General features: G+C 42.3%; 2 protein-coding genes across 4 annotated transcripts in view; one reads left to right on the plus strand and one right to left on the minus strand.

Annotated features, from left to right (window-relative positions):
* The first annotated feature begins 1,202 nt into the window (after positions 1 to 1,202).
* ppp1r15a (protein phosphatase 1, regulatory subunit 15A) lies at positions 1,203 to 15,762 on the plus strand. 2 transcript variants are annotated; one of them, XM_012832647.3, is made up of 4 exons: positions 1,203 to 1,856; positions 2,290 to 2,900; positions 14,205 to 14,617; positions 15,391 to 15,762. In XM_012832647.3, exons 2-4 carry the CDS (start codon positions 2,306 to 2,308, stop codon positions 15,604 to 15,606), a joined length of 1,224 nt encoding a protein of 407 aa, XP_012688101.2. In that variant the 5' UTR covers positions 1,203 to 1,856; positions 2,290 to 2,305; the 3' UTR covers positions 15,607 to 15,762. The 2 variants fall into 2 exon arrangements, with proteins under 2 accessions (XP_012688101.2, XP_012688100.2); XM_012832646.3 differs by lacking the exons at positions 14,205 to 14,617; positions 15,391 to 15,762 and adding an exon at positions 4,065 to 4,568 and having other exon boundaries at positions 1,218 to 1,856; positions 2,290 to 3,259.
* A 2,736-nt stretch (positions 15,763 to 18,498) lies between these two features.
* Positions 18,499 to 19,571, minus strand: part of acer2 (alkaline ceramidase 2) — a 15,347-nt gene continuing 14,274 nt past the window's right edge. For both annotated transcript variants that reach the window (XM_031584647.2, XM_012832659.3), the window contains one exon: positions 18,499 to 19,571. This exon is cut by the window's right edge and continues 913 nt beyond it. The gene's annotated coding sequence lies outside the window, so the exon portion shown is untranslated.

Consider the following 19,571-nt stretch of genomic DNA (forward strand, 5'->3'; position numbering starts at 1 on the left):
GATTAGAGTCCGTGTTGGGGGGCGGGGGTCCCGGGCCTTGTTGATGAGGCCAACCGCAGACGGGAAGAAGCTGCTCAGGTGGCGTGAGGTTTTGGTCCTGATGGACCGCAGCCTTCTGCCGGAGGGGAGTGGCACAAGGAGTTTGTGTCCAGGGTGGGAGGGATCAGCCATAATCTTCCCTGCACGCCTCAGGGTCCCATGTCATGTCACTCTACATAGGTGAAGGTGTAAACATCTGTGAAATGGTTGCGTTCTTTTCGTGTTGTACTCTAGCCTATTGTGCATAGGGCTGTCAAGCGATACAAATAAATGCGTTGTGATTACTTAAGATAAATTAATTGCATATATCAGTTTGCCATGAGAAGCATTTAAAATCCGTCAGATTTGCCACTGGCGTGGAGTGACAGAGTAGGCTAAACAAGCTTTGGCAGGTGATGTTCACCACATATTAATGTCAACAAACCATTTTTAAATAACGCTTTAATTTCGATTAAGTGATTACAGACAAATCTATGCAGTATTCGTACTCGTTAAAAAACGTGTATACAGATGAATCGCACTCTATGGTGGATTCTCTCTCTACTCTACTATATAAAAAAATATTGCATGGCAATGGCAAAGCAAAGTCATAAGGCACGGGTTTGTTTACATAAGTTTGCAAGCTAACAAGATTTGATCAGTGCTTAACGTTAAAAAACGTGTACAATTTGTCTGACGTTAGTTAACGCACTAGTTTTAGACAAACTATGAGGTTGTTTAATCAGGAATACAAAACAATGTGTTCTTCATTAAATAAAGTTCATTGAAGTATCTGTTGTTTGTTGCCATTAATGTGTGGTGAACATTAAACTGCCGAGCTTCTTTGAAACTTCATGTCAATGGCAAATATGACGGATTTAAATCGGATTTTAAATGCTTCTCATGGCAAATTGACACATGTGATTAATTTAGATGAAGTAATCACATTAGCATACTCCTTGTTCATTAATTTAGATGAATTAATCACAACGCATGTAATTAATAAGATCATTTTTTTAATCGCTTGACAGCCCTAAGCATAATAGGCTACACTACAACACGAAAATAACGCAAGCATTGCAAATGTCTACTTTAGGTTTAGCCTGTTTTTCATCATTATTTCATCATTTCTATCCTGATACGATTATCGTGATACGATTTTATTGTGATCGAACTGCTGTGTTTTCACTTTCTGGGAAATAACCTACATTTTGTCACGCTCATATATTTAATGGTCTTTTTTTCAAGGGGTTAGGGATTTTACGAGACTTCATTTTCACTTTAGTTTGATGTTGCCTTCTCGCTTTCGACACTTCTGTTTTTGTCCTTGTTCCCGCCCACATCCCTGTTGCTTGGTATCGTATCTGTAAACAGAAATGATGCAATGCTGTAAGAATTTGACGCTTACGTCGAGGCCACGCCTCATTTATGGGATTTCTGGAAACGTAGAGAAAGTGTACGTGCTTTCCCGCTCGTAGGTTGGTCTTTGAGGTCATGGTCCGCCTACATTAGCTGGTTCCCAATCGTCTATTGGTCAGAGTAGAAACAGCCCGCCCCATTTTCCAGACGTCAGCTGCGTATGTGTATAAAATTGTTTATGCCGAGGTCGTTATCACATTCTTCTTCATGAGCTACTACAACGAATATGTGTCACATTTTACGAGCCACATGCATACCTTTTTGAGTTACCACACAAATAACAGGAGTTTACTAGAAATGGAATATACCAAGAGGACTACAGACAAGCAGACAAGTAATAACGTCGAGGGAACAACAGTGAAAACTCGAGATATCCGCTGGATTGACTGCCTGGCCATTGGCTGACACTATTGGAACAAGTACGTTTGTCAAAATCAATGTGTATGCTAGTTGCTTTTGTATTACACTAAGTGTTTGTCTCACTTTCAAAACAAATAACTGTACTAGTCACTTGTGAGGGTGGTGGGCAGGAGGCAACAATAGCTCTTAAAGACTACCTGTTCTACTGAACCGACGACGTTCGTTAGCTGGTTTGATAAGAGATCGTTATTTAGATCTACCCAGTATTCTGTCTGGTATGATCAACGCCCATCTTAGATAAGATTAGTTTGCATGGGCTAGGCTACTTCCTCATAACACAACCATCGGTGTCCTTACTCAGGACACAGAGTGCTTGTTGCCAAATGCTAGAGTAGGCTAGATATAGAAAAGTCGGTAAGGATGTATAATTCTGCTTATAAATAATATTGTTGTTAATAATCATAAACTAATGGCCAGCCTTTTGGTCCACAGATTCTGAGCGACTGCTATGGCGCCAGAGGCCATTCACCCTCATACGCTGTCCCAGTGTGATTTAGCGCGGGCAAGGTTACACCTGTCCACAGTGAAGATACCTGCACATAGTGAGGGCTTACCTGTGACCGCCGAACGACCACCAGATCCCAGGACCATGGTGTCGCTTCGGTTTCCCATGTTTGGTGATCTCCGGCAGTATCTGTGGGGAGCATTTCAGAGAGTCCTCCATCGCTTTTGGGTCGTCAAGGAACTTCTCAGCGGCACGAAAGTCTTCCTGTTTTTGTGTAGCGGCTACCGAAAAACCATGAAGGGCGACACAGAAAAGAGCATTGTGGGCCAGGCCGGAGTGGGGCAGCCCGGAGAGGAGGTGGAGAGGGGAGACAAGACTTCCGCCAGCATGCTGGAGACCCTGGGAGAGGTCCTAAAGAGGAGGACTATGGAGGTGGAGCAGGAGGAGAGGGGAGCAGTAGCTGAGGACCTGGAGGAGTCCGCAGATGAGGAGGATGATGAATATCAGGTAGAAGAGGAAGAGTCAGACTGGGTGGAGTGGGAATCTGAGGATGAGGATGAAGATAAAGATGCTCTTCATCAGCAGACCCTCCCCACTGGTCCCTGTGCAGGGATATCTTTCTCTCTGAACTCAAAGCAAGCAAGTGATGACGAGGAAGAGGCAGAAAGTGATAATGATGATGATGATGACGACGATGATGAAGAAGACTCTGATTGGTCAGATGGCACTGATGATGACTCAGAAGCATCTGCGGAGAGTGTGGAACTCTGGGAGTCTTTCCTCCACAGCAGCGACCCATACAACCCTCTCAGCTTCTCTTCCTGTACCTCACCTGCCAAGCCATCTTACAACACACACACCTCACCAGCCAGAGAGGAGAGGAGGCCAGAGGATCAAGAGGAAGACAGGAGAGTAGACAAACAACATTCCACTCATGAAGTACAACAAAACAAGAAGGTAAACAACCAGTTTGTTGATTAAATAGATCATAGTTCAGACCTGTACTACACCAGTGCCACACCTGGGCCAGATCAGTGCCACGCCTGGGCCAGATCTGGTCCAAGGTCAGCTCTTTGAGACCAGTGGTGTTACATGGCCATATGAAAACCTATTAGGCAGCCACATATTCTGGCTGCTCCAGACTTCATGTCTTACCAGCAGCACTTCCATCTGTGAACTGATTCAAGGCTGCCGTAATGGAGGCATTTGTGGTACACCTCATAGTTGTCCTAGACAACCACTGACTCATTTCCAGTCAGCAAAAAACAAATGGAGCCAGAGTAATTATCAAATTATCTCCACGGTAACTCCCAGCCAACCCCTCACTGCTTTGACTATAGTCCACTGTGACCAACACCCCGTGACAGTGCTGTTGTAAAATGGAGCAAAGGTTGGAACAGACTGCGCATATGTGTTTGCACTTTTACCTCATGATTCACAGAAGACACATGGTCAGTCCTGTGACTAATGACATGACAGGATAGCAGCTTACATGACACTTAAGTCCTTAAATGGAATTAAAATGGGTGTTGTGTTTGATTTTGTTTGCTTGGTTGATAGAGTTCTGACTTAAAAATATATATAAAAAAAATTGTAGTCTTTATCTTTAAAAAAAGTCTTTATCTCTACCCATTCCTCTGCACATGTCCAGTATGATATATGTTGGTCAAGTTCCTTGGAATAAAGTCAGCATGGTGGTTGATGCCTGTGGATCTCTGTGAAACTCACCAACTTCCTCTGCTTTGTTGTGGTTTGTTTACAGGTGCGCTTTAGCGACGAGGTGAAAGTACGCCCCCTAGTGGCCTGGGCCTTCGCCAGCAGGGCAGCCCGGGACGGCTCGTACTGGATGCAGATGGTCCGAGACCGCGATCGCTTCCACAGAAGAGTGGAGGAGGCTGGGAAAGTCATCAGCCCGTGTCTGAGTCACAAGCACAGATGCCTGGTGTGGGAGAGACTCCAGACGCACTCCGCACTGTAGAATATTGTAGTATGATTATAACAGAACCATTTTTTAAATGTAGAGTAACATTTTGATATGTATGTTCATATGCAAGATTGTCTTTCATAGCTCTTCTGAGAGCTCTCTTTTGAAATGTATGGTGTGAATCTTTATATGGTGCTTATCTTTATTTGTTCAAGAATGCTAGACCTAGTTGGGTTTTGTTATTTATTATTTAATATTTGTTAATTCAGTTTTGTGGTTGGTTTAACACTGGTTATTTGCACATACTTTTCTATATCCAATAAACATATTTTTGTACTAGTATGCACAAGCCTCTTGTTATTTGGTCTTTCCACGTCAAATGAACCGATCTAGGAAAACCTTCCTGCTCGACACCCTCTCTAGTCACTGTTATTGTGTGCCTCTACACCTCAAAGGAAGGTCTGCAAAACTGTACCTCCAACTTGCAAGTATTTCTATTTCAAAAATATTTCAGAAAACCCCCCTATTTCAGGAAAGTATCTGTGAGTTGCTTTGACAACTTCAGACTATGCCATCTCAGGCACTACTTGAGATACAAGCCTAATGTTTGGTGCGCAAGCAGTCCAGGTATCTCCTTCCTCATTCGTGCGCTTCACTTCATGGCTGTCACTCTGTGTGGGACCCCGATGTCTTTCTCCATGATGAGTTTGCGGGTGGTGGCCGACCCTCTGCTGTGCGCGCTGGTCAGGAGGTCTGCCAAACCACAGGTAGCACAAAGAGTTGATGAACTGTCAGCAGTGTGAATTGCATTATGGGTAAAATGACTCATAGAGAAGTGGACTTTTAGACAAAGGCTTAAAGGACTAATAAGCAAAACATTTAGTGAATAAAATCATAAAATGAACATGATATGTCATCAGAGATGTCTGCAGCAATCATTAATTTTTTTTAATTGTTCTTTGTTTGGTGCCTTTGTTGCTGCATTGTGCCCTGTGAGATGTTCATTATGTAATGTTATAAGCTTAATCATGTTCCCTCTGAGATGTTTATTGTGTAATGTTATAAGCTTAATCATGTTCCCTCTGAGATGTTCATAATGTTATATGCTTAATCTATTTTCTACTTTTTTTTAAGCAAATGAGGTAGAAATGAGAAGGAAATGAGTCATCTCTGCAAACTCGGCTCAGGAGGCAGTGACACATAGTCTCAAGTCCAGCATCATAGGCAGTGACATAGTCTCAATTCCTGCATCATAGGCAGTGACATAAGGCAATAAATAGCCTTAGCTGCAAACACTGCATGACCACAGGAAACAAAGACCTTATATTAACCCCCATCACTCATGTATGATTCAAACCAATACATAAACAAATAAACAAAGAAAGCAAGTAAACAAGTAAACAAATATCTTGGCACCAATACAGGGCAGAAGTAGGCTAGCTGATGCTAACTGAATTAAGCTAACCCTCTAAAGCCTGCCCCGCTATACCCTTGGAGGGAGTCTGAGCTTGCACAGCTAGTTTTTTACAACATTAAGCTAAGTTGCCCTTCAGGAAATCCTGCCAAGCACATCAAGGCAACTGGTTTATAGCTCAAAGTTCAGATACGTGATGGTGTGAAAACAGTTTCAGTAGATTCATCCCTCACACCCCCTCAACCACAAACACAAACATACATGTCCATTTGCTGTCGGATATAATTAAAATTGTGAAATTGCATCTTTATTATATGATGAACAAAATGGCAAATCTGACAGAAAGAGACTATAGGTAAGAATATATATGAGAAAAAAAGAAAAAAAAACTCTGAAGCTTGCAAATCTTCCTATTTTGAGGATTTTCAGGAGTAGACAAAGGAAGTGTAGTTTAAAGTTGCTATTTTTACTTTATAGCTATAGGGCGCCCTTCCCTTTTGTAAACCACTGATGTTCATCAAATTGAGCATATTAAGAAGTTAATGTACGGAGGATGAGAGAGAGGAACAGAGGGAGGAGGAGCTTAGAGAGGAACAGATACAGAGGGCGCAGTGGGTACTTTTGTTTTTTTAATCGAATGCATCTGTATCGAACAAAACCAGTTCCTGCCCCGTTTCAGGTAAGACGAATACATATATCCTTTATAAACAACGACAGCGTCAAGAATTCTTTCCCAAGGCTACCTTAATGTGTGTGTGTTTGTTTCTCTTATTGGCATGGACCATAAAGTCGAATTAGAAGGTATTGGGTCGGCACATGAGTTAGTGGTCTTGTGTTCTAACTAGTCCATGGTATACTATTGCTGTCAAGATCGTGCCAGTGTTGTAATTAAAGTCTAAAATATATTTTTGAAAAACTTAAATGTAAAACAAAAATAGGTCGGAGTTTGTATATTTGTGTAACTCTGAAATTTTCAGAATGTTAGGATGAGTATTATACAGTGTAACACTTGAAGACAGAGAAAGAACCCTTGATAAAAGGTATAGCTTAATAGACTGTTGTGGTACACAACGGAACTAATAAATAAATGCTGTGTTGTGAAAACGTACTCTTGGATATTTCAATTGATGCTCAGACACAACTAACTTGCTGCCTTGCGATGTGTGAACAAAAGAGAAACAATACAAACGACAGGAAATGGCATGCGATGAAACTGTTGTCGTACCCCACATAAACTAATGTGTGAAAAACTACAAAGACATACTTCACCTCAAGACAAGGCCATTTAGAACAAGCACTTTTGAATCGTAGTTTAATATTTGATTATCATGTTGACGGAAATTTTCAAATACAACAAAGTAATACATCTGTAGACCAACATTCCTCTATAACGTTGTTTGTGTCATATTTCTCTCTTGCTGGCAATGGCGCTACATGAATCTAAACACATGCAATTGAAGTGTGTTGGCAGTTAGCTAGTTCGCTCGCTACACCAAAACTCTAAACACAGCTCAAGGTCATGTGATCATGTGAAGGTCATGTCAACTGAGGTCATGTGAATGTGTTGTGGTGTATTGGTTGTGTTGTGTTGTGTTTAAAATACTCCATCCCTCTCTAGATATTGACAACATTTGCTGTGATGTCAATCATAGGCTTCCAATAATCTGTGTAGTATCTCAGAGCCAAGACCACAACCACAAACAACTGGAACAAATGTAGCACAAACAAATAGTGTTTTCAAGCAATTAAATCAGGGACAATGTGTGTATTTGTAGATCAGAGAAAGCATCCCATCTGTCTGAATGATTCAGTATTTGACTTTCCTCAGGCCTGAGATCAGTTGTGTGTGCCAGTATTTGACTTTCTTCAGGGCTGAGATCAGTTGTGTGTGCCAGTATCTGACTTTCTTCAGGGCTGAGATTGACTCTGCCTCTTGTCCCATCTCCACCAATTCCAGTGTACCCATGGACGACCAGCTTACCCTCTTGGATGGAAGGGTCAGATTTGACATCTTCCTCTTCTTTAGCCTGTGTGGGGGTCTTCCTGCTCTGGTCTGGGCTGCTTGGACACTGCATCAGCACCGACGTCTCAGGATCCAAAGTTCAATCTTCATCATCACCCTCCTCTTCAACGACGCCGTGGAGCTGCTCTTGATTCCTTTCATCGTCGCGGCGACGGCTTCGACCACCTTGCCTTTATGTCCCCTAATTTGTCCTGTTTTTTTGTGTGTCAGATTTCTCGGGCTGTATCTTCACCAGATGGTGGCGCTAGAGGGTATCCTGGGCCCCACACATCCTCGCTGTTCTGCCCTTCTCTCCTCTGTGCCCTGCTATCTGGTGCTGCTCACTCTCACCATAGTGCTGGCTGCCACCACTGTCTTTGCTACTCACGCTCTCCACGCTGTTCTGTTTGCGGTTCCAGTGGTTGTCATGGTTACCACGAGTGTTCTGGTGTGTCCAGTCAACATCACCTCTCGCCACACCCCTCAGAGAGACAGACCTGACTGCATGGTTTTGATTGTCTCTTTAGTCACCTTCCTCTGCTTTTATGGTCCGTTTCTTCTCACTCTTCCCTTGTTCCACTACAACGAGAGCCTTCCTTTTCTTCAACTTTTTCCCAGCCCTAAGGAGTTTGCTTCTGTGTGGGAGACTATGTCTCTCTCGGTCATGAGCTTACGGGTGATAGCAGACCCCCTGCTGTGTGTGCTGGTCTGCAGGTTACCCAGAATGCAGCTCTCCCAGACTGGTGAGGCCTCTGCCTGAATCAAATGTGCTTGAACTTACTTTAAATGCTTACCATGTATTGCAATAGAAAACTTTTGTTTCCAAAAATTATTTGTGACATTGCAATCATAGTTTTTGCTCGCGCTGTTTTAGAAATTGTAATGATATTGTTATTACTCGATTTTACCAAACGCAAACCTGTGACTTAGATGTCTCACTGTGGGCGTGTTCTATTATTCAGTAAATTAGTTTAACTCCACATCATTTTATGGTTAAAATAATAATAGAAAGTAAAACAATGGACTTACTTACTTGTGAATGAACTTTCCACGTCTGTGTATGTTCAGTTTTGTGTAGAGGGCCAGGCCTTGGCTTTGTTAGGATCTTGTTCACCCAGTTGAGTTGCTGTGGGTTGTAATGATACTGTATGCCAAGCATTTAGTGATATAAATGTTAGTATTAAAACATAACATCGGGTATGCTACTGGGTTGAAAGTCTTTGACTAAAAGGACAGGGAGACCTGTCACACACACACACACACACACACACACATGCACACACACACACATGCACACGCACGCTCATGCACACACACACGCACACACACACACACAGGGAGATGAGGAAGTTATAGGTGCGTCTCAGTGGTTTCAGTAGCCTCAGTATTTCTGACGCACAGCACAATAATCTCAGGTAATATATTCCTCATGTTCCTTGAGAGAAAATGTGAATCTCGTAGGCTACTGCTTTAAGTGGTGTATGTTAGTGGTGTATGTTATTTGATCTTCTCTCCTTGTTCAAGGAGAGCTTCACTGCCAAGACCTCTCCGTTTAGTTCGCTTACCTTTTAATGTAATGATTAAAGTACGGACTATAATTACAACCAAGCAATTTACGTTTTTCACCTAAAAAACTAATAATTAAAATAAATTATTTAAAAATAACAATAATAAATATATATATACATATACATTTATATTTGAGAGTCATACAACATTTGAGAGATACAAATTTGAGAGTCATAAAAAATTTGAGAGTCATTTCATGAAAGGTTGATAAGGCCTATAACAATTGTATGGTGTGTGGAAGCAATCTGGTGATTATGAGATTATGAGAGTACTGACGATTCAGACTTCTGATCGTCTTTCAACATTCTCAGCAGATCTCCCCAGTCCTTTAATGTTTCACAAGGAGTATGCTAGCTCTAATGCACGGATAGGCTAATGCTTTATGTGGTGCAGCAGGCTGCAGTAAGTGGCTGAAACCTGAACAGCAAAAGACGATACAGAGCTGTCAAAGACAATCCATTACACATCGCACATGGGCTAAACCAACCACATAGGCTAAAGTCGGTTGTGTTCTTTTCATGTTGTAGTCTACCCTATTGTGCATAAGGCTGTCAAGCGATTACAAAAGATAATCTAATGAATTAGGCTACCTGCACTGTGATAAATTAATTGCATATGCTATATCAGTTTGCCGTGAGAAGCATTTCAAATCCGTGACATAGGCTAAACAAGCCTTGGCAGGGTGATGTTCACGTAATTATGTTTCATGTAATCATGTAATGTTCATGTAATTAATTACATTAATTTTGAATTGCTTGACAGCGCTAAGCATAATAGGCTAGACAACAACACGAAAATAACGCAAGGATTGCAGATGTCTACACCTTCACTTTAGGTTTAGCCTGTTTTTCATCATTATTTCATCATTTCTATCCTGATACGATTTTCTATTCAGCGGCAAAAGATGTGTTTTCACTTTCTGAGAAATAACCTAGCCTACATTTTGTCACGCTCATAGATTTAATGGTCTTTTTTTTAGGGGGTTAGGGATTTTACGTGACTTCATTTTCACTTTAGTTTGATGTTGCCTTCTCGCTTTCGACATTTCTGTTTTTTCCCTTGTTCCCGCCCACATCCCTGTTGCTTGGTATCTGTAAACAGAAATTATGCACCGCTGTAAGAATTTGACGCTTACGTCGAGGTGTTTATGCCGAGGTCGGTGTCATATTCTTCTTTATGAGCAACTACAACGAATATGTGTCACATTATACGAGCCACGTGCATACCTTTTTGAGTTACCACACAAATAACAGGAGTTTGCTAGAAATGGAATATACCAAGAGGACTACAGACAAGCAGACAAGTAATAACGTCGAGGGAACAACAGTGAAAACTCGAGATATGTGCTGGATTGACTGCCCGGCCATTGGCTGACACTATTGGAACAAGAACGTTTGTCAAAATCAATGTGTATGCTAGTTGCTTTTGTATTACAATAAGTGTTTGTTTCACTTTCAAAACAAATAACTGTACTAGTCACTTGTGAGGATGGTGGGCAGGAGGCAACAATAGCTCTTAAAGACTACCTGTTCTACTGAACCGACGACGTTCGTTAGCTGGTTTGATAAGAGATCGTTATTTAGATCTACCCAGTATTCTGTCTGGTATGATCAACGCCCATCTTAGATAAGATTAGTTTGCATGGGCTAGGCTACTTCCTCATAACACAACCATCGAGTGCTTGTTGCCAAATGCCTAGATATAGAAATGTCTGTAAGGATGGATATTTTTGCTTATAAATAATATTGTTGTAAATTAATATTGTTGTTTTTGATAATAATAATAATAACTAGAAAATGCATTTCCTGAAGGAAATACCAGTGCATGAAGTAAAAGAAGGAAAGAAGAAAGGAAAGAAGAGTGGAAGAAGGAAAAAAGAAAGGAAAGAAGAGTGGAAGAAGGAAAGAAGAGTGGAAGAAGGAAAGAAGAGTAGAAGAAGGAAAGAAGAAAGGAAAGAAGAAAGGAAAGAAGAGTGGAAGAAGGACAGAAGAAAAGAAAGAAGAGTGGAAGAAGGAAAGAAGAAAGGAAAGAAGAGTGGAAGAAGGACAGAAGAAAAGAAAGAAGAGTGGAAGAAGGAAAGAAGAGTGGAAGAAGGAAAAAAGAAAGGAAAGAAGAGTGGAAGAAGGAAAGAAGAGTGGAAGAAGGAAAGAAGAGTAGAAGAAGGAAAGAAGAAAGGAAAGAAGAAAGGAAAGAAGAGTGGAAGAAGGACAGAAGAAAAGAAAGAAGAGTGGAAGAAGGAAAGAAGAAAGGAAAGAAGAGTGGAAGAAGGAAAGAATAAAGGAAAGAAGAGTGGAAGAAGGAAAGAAGAGTGGAAGAAGGAAAGAAGAAAGGAAAGAAGAGTGGAAGAAGGACAGAAGAAAAGAAAGAAGAGTGGAAGAAGGAAAGAAGAGTGGAGGAAGGAAAGAAGAAAAGAAAGAAGAGTGGAAGAAGGAAAGAAGAGTGGAAGAAGGAAAGAAGAAAGGAAAGAAGAGTGAAGAAAGGAAAGAAGAGTGGAAGAATGAAAGAAGAGTGGAAGAAGGAAAGAAGAAAGGAAAGAAGAGTGGAAGAAGGAAAGAAGAGTGGAAGAAAGAAAGAAGAAAGGAACGAAGAGTGAACAAGAGTGGCTCTGGAGAAAGAGATAAAGAGAGTGAAGAGGGAAAATATTGAAAGAAGGAGAGAAAATGGAGTGAAGCAGAGAGATGGAGTGTGAGAGAAAGTAGACTGAGAGAGATAAAGAGAAAGATGGAGAGAAAAAAAAGTAGAGTATGGAAGGTGTCTCTTAATATTCCTAGTTATACAGTTGAATAGAGAGGGACAGAGAGAAGAGGAGCCTTGGAACCTTGGCGCAGGTGTCAGTGAAGCACAGGTGCAAGCCAGTTTAATGACCCTATTATGATGTCATAATGGCCCAATGTAAGTCAAAGGGAAAATTTGTATTCGTTTTTCTTTAATATCTTAAAAAGTATAAAGTTCAGAAAAATTAAAAAATACATAGCATAAGTGTCGTTTACAAGACCTACGTGACAAAGTTTGAACAAAGTTTGAACAAAGTTTCTACGTTAAGCGGTTCGAGCTGAATTAATCGCAGAAGTCGGTAAGAAGAAGAAGAAGAAGAAGAAGAAGTATAAGAAGCCTAGGAATAACAATACAGGGCATTTCATGCACTGTAATAATCATAAACTAAAGGCCAGCCTTTTCGTCCACAGATTCTGAGCGACTGCTATGTCGCCAAATGTAGCGGGTACAAATATGGGCTGCGCCTTTAAAAGGACGTGAGTTCACGTGAACGTGCAGAAGTTAGGTGCACGAGCAGAGAAAAGTAAAGAGTTGAGTGTCGCGAGCAGAACTGAGAGATAGTCCAGTTGAGCAAGTAAATTGAGTTTGAGAAAGTTACTTTTCAGATGAACAAGTGGTCTCATTAGGTGTCTAGTTTTGGACCAGTGACGTCGCTGTGAATAGCAAACGTTTTCTTTGATGGTGCGAAGTCGGCAGCATCTACTTAAAGTAGGTTAACGTTTAGCTGTTAGCGATGTGGATAACGACGCACATATATGCTAATACACTGATGAAGACGGCTGTACGAGCGTGTACGTGTGAGTCTAGTGCCAGTTATATCATAGAGGTCGCATAAGCTAACTGTTGAACTATTCCACGTTTTCTTTGAAAGTAAGAGCCAGTTTATACCGCCAAATACTGAACGGTAAGTTGCTGTTCAGAACGTTAGCCATCACCACTCTGCACGTCGCCCTCTAGCTACTCTCCACTAGGTTCCCCTGGGAAGTTCGCTACCCTGCTGAACAGTCCGTTAATACTGGAGTTTATCCTGCCATCCATCGGACATCCTCAACGTGATCTCTACTGCTTATGGGTACTCTGTACATCACACTACCATATACACTGACTAATCACGCACGGGTTGCGCGGTCTGAACTCAACGAACTAACGCTGCGCTTGTGCTCTCATACCCACACATACACACACGCGCACACGCACACACGAACACAAACGCGCTCTCGCACACACAAACACAAACGCGCTCTCGCGCATCTCACTGGAAGGGACATCAGACTTTGCGTGATTCCGTGACACACACACACACTCACACTCACACACAGACGGCTGAAGGAGCGGAATGGTCAGCTCCTCCATACTGATACCATACTGATGGCACCGTTGAGTGTCATTTAAATAGTAGGCCTATGTTGTATATTTGTATGTTGTATGCCTGTCTTGAGGTCATTTGTATTGTCAGTTCATTTTGTTAGCCTTTGTAAAGTGTGTCATTCCTAGTGAAATTTGCTGTGTCATAGGAAAGCCCACTAAAAGAGTGTTTGTTTCAAATTCCATCAATTCCGTGTTTTGGGTTATTGGGTTAGTGCTTACCTCATACTCACTGCATACACTTCAAGGGGGGGGGGGGGGGGGCACCAGACATTTCCACAAGCCAACTCAACCCAATCTCAAGGGCTGGTGCCTAGTCGGCTGCTAAACAGGGGACAACCTGCTCGTACACACGGACACTGAGGCCATAGGCATTGGGTGTGGAGGACCTAGATCCTGTCCCGCTCAGTTCCTCTCAGGTAAGTACAGTGTTATACTCCCGACCGCCACACAGAGGCCATTCACCCTCATACGCGGGCAACGTTACACCTGTCCACAGTGAAGATACCTGCACATAGTGAGGGCTTACCCGTGACCGCCGAACGACCACCAGATCCCAGGACCATGGTGTCGCTTCTGTTTCCCATGTTTCGTGATCTCCGGCAGTATCTGTGGGGAGCATTTCAGAGAGTCCTCCATCGCTTTTGGGTCGTCAAGGAACTTCTCAGCGGCACGAAAGTCTTCCTGGAGGTGGAGCAGGAGGAGAGGGGAGCAGTAGCTGAGGACCTGGAGGAGTCCGCAGATGAGGAGGATGAGGAGGATGATGAATATCAGGTAGAAGAGGAAGAGTCAGACTGGGTGGAGTGGGAATCTGAGGATGAAGATGCTCTTCATCAGCAGACCCTCCCCACTGGTCCCTGTGCAGGAATATCTTTCTCTCTGAACTCAAAGCAAGCAAGTGATGATGAGGAAGAGGCAGAAAGTGATAATGATGATGATGATGAAGAAGACTCTGATTGGTCAGATGGCACTGATGATGACTCAGTAGCATCTGCGGAGAGTGTGGAACTCTGGGAGTCTTTCCTCCACAGCAGCGACCCATACAACCCTCTCAGCTTCTCTTCCTGTACCTCACCTGCCAAGCCATCTTACAACACACACACCTCACCTGCCAAGCCATTTTACAACACACACACCTCACCTGCCAAGCCATCTTACAACACACACACCTCACCAGCCAGAGAGGAGAGGAGGCCAGAGGATCAGGTCGAAGAGAGGAGAGTAGACAAACAACATTCCACTCATGAAGTACAACAAAACAAGAAGGTAAACAACCAGTTTGTTGATTAAATAGATCATAGTTCAGACCTGTACTACACCAGGGCCACACCTGGGCCAGATCAGTGCCACATCTGTACCAGATCAGCGCCAGACCTGGTCCAAGGTCAGCTCTTTGAGACCAGTGGTGTTACATGGCCATATGAAAACCTATTAGGCAGCCACATATTCTGGCTGCTCCAGACTTCATGTCTTACCAGCAACATTTACTTCCATCTGTGAACTGATTCAAGGCTGCGGTAATGGAGGCATTTGAGGTACACCTCATAATTGTCCTAGACAACCACTGACTCTTCCAGTCAGCAAAAAACAAATGGAGCCAGAGCAATTATCAAATTATCTCCACGGTAACTCTCAGCCAACCCCTCACTGCTTTGACTATAGTCCACTGTGACCAACACCCCGTGACAGTGCTGTTGTAAAATGGAGCAAAGGTTAGAACAGACTTTTACCTCATGATTCACAGAAGACACGTGGTCAGTCCTGTGACTAATGACATGTAGGGACAGGATAGCAGCTTACAGGACACTTGAATTAAAATGGTTGTTATGTTTGATTTTGTTTGCTGGGTTGATAGAGTTCTGACTTATATATATTTTTATTACAAAATTGTAGTCTTTATCTCTACCCATTCCTCTGCACATGTCCAGTATGATACATGTTGGTCAAGTTCCTTTGAATAAAGTCAGCATGGTGGTTGATGGCTGTGGATCTCTGTGAAACTCACCAGCTTCCTCTGCTTTGTTGTGGTTTGTTTACAGGTGCGCTTTAGCGACGAGGTGACAGTGCGCCCCCTAGTGGCCTGGGCCTTCGCCAGCAGGGCAGCCCGGGACGGCTCGTACTGGATGCAGATGGTCCGAGACCGCGATCGCTTCCACAAAAGAGTGGAGGAGGCTGGGGAAGTCATCAGCCCGTGTCTGACTCACAAGCACAGATTCCTGGTGTGGGAGAGACTCCAGACGCACTCCGCACTGTAGAATATTGTACTATGATTATAACAGAACCATTTTTTAAATGTAGAGTAACATTTTGTTATGTATGTTCATTAGGGTGCATCAAATTGCAATGCAAAAATTAAGTCTTAACATATCAAACTGTCTTTTCTTCGGACACATAAAAATGACTTTTGCAAAGTTTTGTGAAAATTCATTGAGATTTAGAGGTGGAACACCTCATGAAAATGGGCCGTTTTGGGGGTTTTCCTAAGCAATTTAAAAAAATAGTTTTTGATAACAAGAAATTGTTTTTGAGAACATTTATTTTCAATAGAACAACATTTACTTGTTTAAGAACAGAAAGAACAACATTGAAATTGAGTCCTAGTCCTGGTCTAGCTTGCGCTTGCAGTGGCGCAGATTTGGCTGTTTAGAGCGGTCATGCTCAACTGCCTGCAGCACATTCTGCAGGTGCTGAAGTCTGATGTGAGTTGGACGCCATGCTCGGCACAGTCATTCAACCAGTCAACCAGCAGTCTGGGTCCTCGAAACCCCCTTCACTCCCAAGCATAGACGGAGGTGTTCCTAACTCCTTTGCTTTTCTCGCCTTGAGAGACGAGAAAACAAGCATGTTTCCTACCGCTAGACATCCTCTTTTAACATCCTCTCCCACTCAGACAGAGGAACATATGGGACTCAGACCGGTCAAGGGACTTTGTCCCTCTCGAGACATCCGAGAATTCGTAAACTTGCAACCGTCGTAGGCGCATTTTTGGGGTGGTTGACCTTTCTGTTTCATACCATATTTTATCTCGTTTTTTTGCACTTCCGGTAGTTCTGGGTGGAACTTCGCAGGTGATGTATCTATTTAGACCAGCCACGACCTGTGAGCCTTGGAAACCATCTGCCCTGCTTAGGTGGGTACCAAACTTCAGGAATTTACCTTTCTTTCCTTTGGATTTTTTTCGCTTTTCTTCTCTTGGGATTGTCCTCTCAATGATCTGAGATTTTCTTCTGACATGTGTCACGCAGGGCAGGGTTCGAACTTATGACCCAGGGATTGTCTTCAAGTCAGTGCCTACCGCGGGTCTCGAACCTGTGACCCTGAGGTTAAGAGTGCTGTGCTCTACCAACTGAGCCAGACTGCTGCTGATGCTGGCACCCAGACCAAAGACCAGTCTGCGGTTGATCTGGCGGGAGCCTAAGGGTGGTGGCGTCATCTTGTGAGAGCTGGATCCTTTTGCAGTTTAGTTTTCCTAGTTTAGTTTTGTTATTTATTATTTAATATTTGTTAATTCAGTTTTGTGGTTGGTTTAACACTGGTTATTTACACATATTGTGTGCCTCAACACCTCAAAGGAAGGTCTGCAAAACTGTACCGCCATCTTCCAAGTATTTCTATTTAAAAAATATTTCAGAAAATCCCCCTGTTTCAGGAAAGTATCTGTGAGTTATTTTGACAACTTCAGACTATGCCATCTCAGGCATTACTTGAGATACAAGCCTAATTTTTGGTGTGCAAGCAGTCCAGGTATTTGACAGTGTCCTACTATCTGTCATACCTGTCAGATGGCAATGCCCTAAACACAGGTTTACCTGTAAAAATGCCAGTCTATGCCCCTCCTGGAGGGACAGCATGAGATGCAGACCCCTTTTTTCTATTGGCAGTCATTCATGAAGTTATACCTTTAACCAAATACAAAGTTAAAGTTAAAGGTGGTTCAGGCACACAGAGTAGCAGTACTCATATTCCACCAGTAGAGGTAGCTGTTAGATGTTGTTATCTGGGAATCTCCAGATCCTCTGGGATCTCGCAGACCTCCAGCGGGGACAGCTGATGTCGGAATGGGAGAGGCACGGAATGTTACAGCATTCCTCCGTCGATCCCATATCCCACAGGGATCATTCCTGGACGTCCGCCGATCATTCTCAGTCAACATCACTTCCTGTTTGCCTGATTGCACGCTCTCACAATAGCAGAGCATCTTGGCAGTCCCTATAGGAACCTTTAAGAGTTCACTTGCCATACGGTTAAAGAACTGAAGGGGAGTCTTGTGCCAATGGGTCTATTCAAACACAGACAAACTGGTTAGTGATAGAAAAACGGGATAGAGAATTCATAATAATACCAGTATGACGTAATCGATCTTGATTGATTATAAAAAAAATTCAATAAAACAAGCAACTTTGAAGCTGCTGCTGAAGTCAAATAATAAAAAATACTATTTTTGGTACTCTTCACAACACACTGGTACACAGTCAGGCCATTCTGACCCTCAGAGAAGGGGTGACCAAAAAGGGATTTAAAACCAAACTTTAGTTAATTAATAACATTGTCGTATGATACATTTAATAAAATAAAATAATGTAACAGCCTTTTCAGACAGTCGTGCTTTTGTTAGATCACACTTTCATAATCCCTGCCTTCTCTGCATATTGTAGACTGCTAAAGCAAGCAGCAGCCCCAAACCATTAATCTACATTGTAAACTGATTCAGCAATCTAGCTGCACATTGGAACACGACCACAAAATCCTGACCAACGATTCATCTTAAGATGTATTTGCTTGGTCACACCTGCAGCAGCGAATAGAAAATCTTACTGTATGCATCATACATGTTCAATATGACAAATGCAAAGATTGGCCTACTTTTTCACTTCAGCCCAAGCTGAGGAGGGTGCAGATTTGTTTTAAGTTCTACAGATCCAGTTATAACCCCACAATGTGAAAAAACAGCCATCTCAAATACATAATGACAGAGTGTTTTTGAACAACATTTTCAACCCATCAGTTAAATTCCTTAGGGATTGATAAATAACATATTTGTGTTAAATCACTTCTGGTCGAGTTGCAACTAGCCATGGCAAACATGGTAATTAACTCAATTTTGCTATGGAGAAGTAAGAAAAGAACACCCACGACAGAGAAGCAGGTAAATATAAGTCATCTTTATTACATAAAATAAAATGTAAAAATACACTCAGGAGAAATGCCTAATTTTGTTTTGGATTACAAACATTATTTGTACATTTTATCTACTTTTATATACAAAATTATTAATCGGTTAAAAATAGGAAAATAAATAGTCATTTTTGTGCTGTGTGTTCCTGCGCTGGCATTGACCATCATTGAAATGGACAGCAGGAGAAAAAGAGAGAAACCACAACCTTGGCTTTGGCTGGTGGGTCTCAAAACAATACTTAACACGAGAGTAGAGCACCTCGCAGTCTTTATACTGGCTTTGAGAATGACCTTCAATGTGTCTCCTTCAAAAACCAGAAACCTTCAGACACCTCTTCTAAATTAACCAGACAAGGCAAACTATACAAGGCATGATAAAAAAACGAAAAAACTGACTGAAACCAGAGAAGCTTCCAGAAGCCTCCCTCTGTAAAACAAACCTGGGTCGACTGACTGCCTAAACCACATTCAGAGTACAGAGATCAATCACCTGGGCACATAAGCAATACAGCTTCAACTGACATTCCATTGCATTGCATTAACAGACCATGCAAACGAGCACTTTAAACGTGATTACAATACTGACCCACACAAAGTTTTAAACACACTTCTCCCTTCACATGGCAAACAGAATTACACCATTTCACAGCTGCACTCGGAAGTCCATGGGAGAAGAAAACGTGTCAGGTTAAATGTTAAAGATACCCATATTAATATAAGATATCCATATTAATATATGTTAAAAGGTAATAACACACTGAAACATCGAACACAGTAGGAGCATTCAATAGCATTTAGCACAGCGATATAACATAGCCTCCGCCCACTGTCGTAATACTGGGGGACAGAGACCAAGGAATACCAATGGTTCACATCAGTTTGCCTACGAAGCACTCAACCGCTGCTCTAAGAGACAGAGGCTAGGGACTCGCTAGTCTTCAGAGAGAAGACGAACGAGCTTTGGCCTGGAGGCAGAGGCTAGGGCCTCGTCTGGAGTTTAAATGATTGCTGAGAGAAACTGCAGGAAATGGCTGCCATGTTCATA

The sequence above is a fragment of the Clupea harengus genome, chromosome 18 (assembly GCF_900700415.2).
Source record: "Clupea harengus chromosome 18, Ch_v2.0.2, whole genome shotgun sequence".
In the NCBI taxonomy this organism is placed as follows: Eukaryota; Metazoa; Chordata; class Actinopteri; order Clupeiformes; family Clupeidae; genus Clupea; species Clupea harengus.